This window comes from Mobula hypostoma, chromosome X1 (assembly GCF_963921235.1).
Source record: "Mobula hypostoma chromosome X1, sMobHyp1.1, whole genome shotgun sequence".
Lineage (NCBI taxonomy): Eukaryota > Metazoa > Chordata > Chondrichthyes > Myliobatiformes > Myliobatidae > Mobula > Mobula hypostoma.
This window is the reverse complement of record NC_086128.1, coordinates 69,608,388-69,614,465: the sequence shown is the minus strand read 5'-3', so window position 1 is coordinate 69,614,465 and position 6,078 is coordinate 69,608,388. Positions and strand designations below refer to the sequence as shown.

The 6,078-nt window shown below is 49.9% G+C and overlaps 1 protein-coding gene across 1 annotated transcript in view; it reads left to right on the top strand.

Moving 5' to 3' along the window:
* The first annotated feature begins 645 nt into the window (after window positions 1–645).
* The window catches only part of LOC134340216 (von Willebrand factor C domain-containing protein 2-like), a 21,943-nt gene continuing 16,510 nt past the window's right edge, over window positions 646–6,078 (top strand). Inside the window, exon 1 of the mRNA XM_063037191.1 lies at window positions 646–1,023. Within this exon, the coding sequence (XP_062893261.1) occupies window positions 646–1,023 (378 nt within the window). The remainder of the gene's footprint in view (window positions 1,024–6,078) is intronic.

Genomic DNA, 6,078 nt, shown 5'->3' with positions numbered 1-6,078 from the left:
GCTTCTTCCCCTCTTCTCATCCGATTTCTGAATGGACATTGAACCCACAAACACTACCTCACTGCTTTCTTTTTCTCTATTTTTGCACTAATTTAATTTTTATAGATATCTCTTATAATAATTTACAGACTTAAAATTAGGTATTGCCCTGCCCTGCTGCCACAAAACAAATTTCATGCCATATGCCAGTGATACTAAATCTGACTCTCCCTTCCTGCCCCCTTCTCCATAAAGGTGCAGAGGGTGGGGCTCAAATGCAGCCAGAAGGCGAGGAGCAGCCCGGCCAGATCTTGCCGAGAGCCTGGGTCTGTACCAGGGAGGAGAGGGCCAGGAGCAGCACTGGCTGCCGGAGGTCTGAGCCCGGCCAGCCGCCCCCCCTCTGTGTGCACATGGCTCTCCCTGCAGACTCCGAGATGGCTGCCGTCTGCTGGGTGAGCGGGCATCTGCCGCGGTCTATTTCTGGTCCGCGCCCGCGGCTCCAGACCGTCTCTGTGCCTGGGTGGCGGGGGGGTCACTTCCTCGGACCGTGCCCTGCTTATCGAGGCCAGCTCTCTGCTGCGGGTCGACGCGTCACTCCAAACCCGTGTTTATAAAGGGGTCCGCAGCTCTCCGCTTCCCTCACCGTGACACAGAGGCAGCAGGGTGATGGCTGTCTCGAGGAGAGCGTCCTGGCTGGTGCCTCTGTTCCTCGCTCTCCTTCACCGGGAGCCCGACGCGGCGGCCAGGGTCAATGACATCCTCCCTCCGGGGGAACCGGACTACACCCTGCCCGACTACCGCGGGAAAGGCTGCATCGATGACAAGGGCTTTGTGTTTGACGTGGGCGAGAGGTTCTACCCCACCGCCAGGTCCTGCCCCTGCGTCTGCACCGCGGTGGGGCCCGTCTGCAGCAAGCCCCACTGCCCCAGGCTCCCCGCCCGCTGCGTCCGGGTCAGTTACCGCTCCTGCTGCCCACGCTGCCTGCAGGTCCGTAACTCGTGCCAGTACGGAGGCCAGACCTACAAGCTCTACCAGGAGTTCCGGGTAAGCGCTGCACCGTGACTTGGGGCTCTGCTTTTGTACTTGACTGGTAAATAAATCCTCTCCTTTTCCCATCGACCTGCAGCCCTCCGTACCTATCCAAACTTCTCTCAAACCCCACTCGTCCCTCACTCTCACCTCCCTCCGAGTGAAGGGGTTTCCCCTTTAAACATCTCACCTTTCACCCTTGACCTCTAGTCCCAGTCTCACCCAACCTCGATGGAAAATGCCTGCCTACATTTACCCTCTGTATACCCCTCATAGTTCTGTATACTGCTATCAAATCTCCCCATTTTCTCCCAGGAAACAAATCCTTAACCTATTTCACCTTTCCCTAAATCTGAGACCCTCATTCTCCTGGGAAACAAATCCTTAACCTATTTAACCTTTCTCCTAAATCTGAGACCCTCATTCTCCTGGGAAACAAATCCTTAACCTATTTCACCTTTCCCCTAAATCCGAGACCCTCATTCCCCCGGGAAACAAACCCTTTAACCTATTTAATCTCTCCTTGTATCTGAAACCCTCAAGTCCATCCTTGTAAATTTTCTCTGTACTCTTGAGATCTTTCCTGGAGGTTGGTGACCAAAACTGCCCCCATTTGGGCCTCACCGGTATCTTATTCAACTTCAGCACAAGATCCCATCTCCTGTACTCAGTACTTTGATTTACGAAGTGCCAAAAGCTTTCTTTATGACCCTATCTACCTGTTGAGGCCTCTTCCGGGGAACAGTGGATCCCGTTGTCCGTGTCAGACTCCCCCCTGGTTGGTCCTCACGAAGCGCGACACCTCGCATGTGCCTGCGTTAAATTCCGTCGGCCACTTTTCAGCCCGTCTTCCCAGCCGTCCAGATCCTGCTGCAAGTTCTGATAGTCTTCCTCACTGTCCGCTACAGCCCCAATCTCGGTGTCATCCGCAAACCGTCTTTATAATGCCGTTTACACGCTGGTATCTAAGAACATTTTATTTCATATCTGAACTTTAACCTCTGACTTTATCTTTTTATATAACTCTTAATTCTTTAGAATTGTTGAACGTTGTTTTCACGCTGAATGTTGTTCCCTGACCAACATATCACAACAGATTCCAAATCCACATAAATGTCCACTCTGTGGTCATTTTATAGGGTGCACAGCGGAGCCTGGTGGGGTTGCCTGCTGTTGTAACCCATCTGCTTCAAGGTTCGATGTGTTTAGAGTCGCTCTTCTGCACACCACTGTTGTAACGTGTGGTTATTTGAGTTACTGTCACCATCCTGTCAGCTTGAACCAGTCTGGCCATTCTCCTCTGATCTCTCTCTTTAACAAGATGTTTTCCCCCACAGAACTGCCGCTCACTGGATACTTTTTTTGTTTCTTGCACCAATCTCTGTAAACTCTAGAGACTGTTGTGTGTGAAAATCCCAGGAGATCTGAAACACGCCAGCCACCCCATCTGGCACCAACAATCATTCCACTGTCAAAGTCACATTTCTTCCCCATTCTGATGTTTGGTCTGAACAACAACTGAACCTCTTGACCATGTCTGCATGCTCTTATGTATTGAGTTGCTGCCACATGATTGGCTGATTAGGTATTTGTATTAATGAGCAGGTGTACAGGTGTACCTCAAAGTGTATAATGTAAATATATATTTAATATTTTGTAGTTTAATATATTTTATATATGCTTTGCTGTGTGTATGTATGTCGTGTGTGTTTGTGTGTGTGTGTGAAAATATATTAAATACGAGAAATTTTGCAGATGCTGGCAATTCAAAGCAACACAGACACAAGGAACTCAGCAAGTCAGGCAGCATTCAGGGGGAGGAATATAGAGTTGACGTTTCCAGGCTGAGACCCTTCTTCAGGACTGGGAAGGAAGGGGGGAAGACGCCAGGATAAAAAGGTGGGGGTAGGGGGGAGGAGGATAGTTCGAAGGTGATGGGTGAATCCAGGTGGGTGGGAAAGGTGGAGGGACGGAGGGAGGAAGGAATCTGACAGGAGAGGAGAATGGACCGGGTGAGAAAGGGAAGGAGGACAGGGACCGAGGGGGAGGTGGTAGGCAGGAGGGCAAAGGTATGAGGCCAGAGGAAGAAGGTAGGGTAGGGAATTTTTTTTTATATAGCAGAAGAGAAATTGATATACATGTCTTCAGCTTGGTGGCTACCCAGACATAATATAAGATGTTGCTCTCCAACCTGAGGCTGGCCTCGTCGTGGGACGTGAGGAAGCCATGGACCGATATGTTGGAACGGGAATGTGAATCTGCAGATGCTGGAAATCCAGAGCAACACACACACACACACACACACACACACACACACACACACACACACAATTTCAATCTCTCTCTCTCTGTTTCTCTCACACTAACTCTCTCTCTCACACTCTCTCACTCTCACTCACTCACACTCACTCTCACACACTCTCTCACACTCTCTCACTCTCTCTCACTCACTCACACTCACACTCACACTCTCTCACACACTCACTCTCTCTCACACTCACTCTCTCATACACTCACTCTCTCACTCTCTCACACTCACTCACACTCACACTCACACTCTCTCACACACTCTCTCTCACACTCACTCTCTCACACACTCTCTCACACTCACTCTCTCTCACACTCTCACTCACACTCACTCACTCTCTCACACACTCTCTCACACTCACTCTCTCTCACACTCTCACACTCACTCTCTCTCACACTCTCACACTCACTCTCTCTCACACTCTCACTCACACTCACTCACTCACTCTCTCACACTCACTCTCTCTCACACTCTCACTCACACTCACTCTCTCTCACACTCTCACTCACTCACTCACTCTCTCACACACTCTCTCACACTCACTCTCTCTCACACTCTCACTCACACTCACTCTCTCACACACACTCTCTCTCACTCACACTCACTCACTTTCACACACTCACTCTCACACACACTCTCTCTCACTCACACTCACTCACTTTCACACACTCACTCTCACACTCATTCTCTCACACACTCACTCTCACTCACACTCTCTCACACACTCACTCACTCACACACACTCTCTCACACACTCACTCTCACACTCTCTCACTCTCACTCACTCACACTCACACTCTCTCACACACTCACTCTCTCTCACACTCACTCTCTCATACACTCACTCTCTCACTCTCTCACACTCACTCACACTCACACTCACACTCTCTCACACACTCTCACTCACTCTCTCACACACTCTCTCACACTCACTCTCTCTCACACTCTCACTCACACTCACTCACTCTCTCACACTCACTCTCTCTCACACTCTCACTCACACTCACTCACTCTCTCACACACTCTCTCACACTCACTCTCACTCACACTCACTCTCTCACACACACTCTCACTCACACTCACTCACTTTCACACACTCACTCTCACACTCACTCTCTCACACACACTCTCTCTCACACTCACTCACTTTCACACACTCACTCTCACACTCACTCACTCACACACTCACTCACTCTCTCACTCACTCTCTCACACACTCACTCTCTCACTCACACTCACTCTCTCACACACTCACTCTCTCACTCACACTCACTCACTCAGTTTCACACACTCACTCTCACACTCACTCTCTCACACTCACTCTCTCACACACTCACTCTCGCACTCACTCTCCCTCACACTCTCTCTCTCACTCACTCTCACTCACTCACACTCACTCACTCTCTCTCACACTCGCTCTCTCGCACACTCACTCACTCTCACTCTCTCACATTCACTCACACTCACTGACACTCTCTCTCACACTCACTCTCTGTCTCACACTCACTCACTCTCACACTCTCTCACACACTCTCTCTCTCACTCTCTCTCACACTCTCTCTCACTCACACACTCTCTCACACACTCTCACACTCTCACACTCTCTCTCACACTCACTCTCTCTCACTCACACTCACTCTCTCTCACTCACACTCACTCACTCTCACACACTCTCACTCACTCTCTCTAATACTCTCTCACACTCATTCTCTCATTCATTCTCTCACATACACTCTCTCTCTCTCTCTCTCTCTCTCTCTCTCTTTCTCAGACAGACAGACACACAGACCAAAATGCTGGAGGAACTCAGCAGGTCTGGCAGCGTCCATGGAGGGGGGGAAGGAACAGTCAACGTTTCAGGCCGGGACCCTGAGGACGGCCGTTGGCACAAACCGACACATTTCACTCTCTGTCTCAGTGTCCGTGCGGTGGAGGCATCTGAATCTGCTTTAGTGTGCACAGCTCAGCGGTCTGCGTCTGTGTTGTGGCTGTGCTTTGTAAGGTGTGTGTTCCTGTCTGATTCAGGGAGCTGGTACGTGGGAAGGAGCGGACGTTGGCAGCGCTCCAAGGGGCGGTTCCACCTCACCTATTACATAAACAGGTTTCGTAGGAGAGTAAGTATCGTTCCAGAGGATTTATAGATTATTGGCAAAGCAAGAGGAATGGATTGGATGAGGAGAATTGGCCTGTTACAGCTGGGACGAGTACAAATATTCACAATGTCGGAACCCACACCCACTGGTTGGGGGGGGGGGGTGAAGTTCGGACACAAGCCTCACGCCGACAGCTGAACTTTGGTACAAAGTGGAGTGAACGCCAGCTGAAATGTTTTATTTATTTTTTTTATTTTGATATGCTCCCTGGTGGGAATGCTGGTACTTTCTGCTAGGAATAATTTGGGGGGTGGGGGTGGGGAGGGTTGATGGTGCTTGTGTGTGTGGGAGGGGGGCAGGGGGCTTTGGTGTTCTTAAACGTTTTTTTTTTCCTGTTATTCATTCTTTGGGTTTTTTTTCCCTTTTCTGTTTCGAGGACGTCTGCGCAGAGTAAGAATTGCGGGTTGTATATCATATATAAACCATATAACAATTACAGCACGGAAACAGGCCATCTCGGCCCTTCTCGTCCGTGCCGAACTCTTACTCTCACCTAGTCCCACCAACCTGCACTCGGTCCATAACCTTCCATTCCTTTCCTGTCCATATATCTATCCAATTTAACTTTAAACGACAACATCGAACCTGCTTCAACCACTTCTGCTGGAA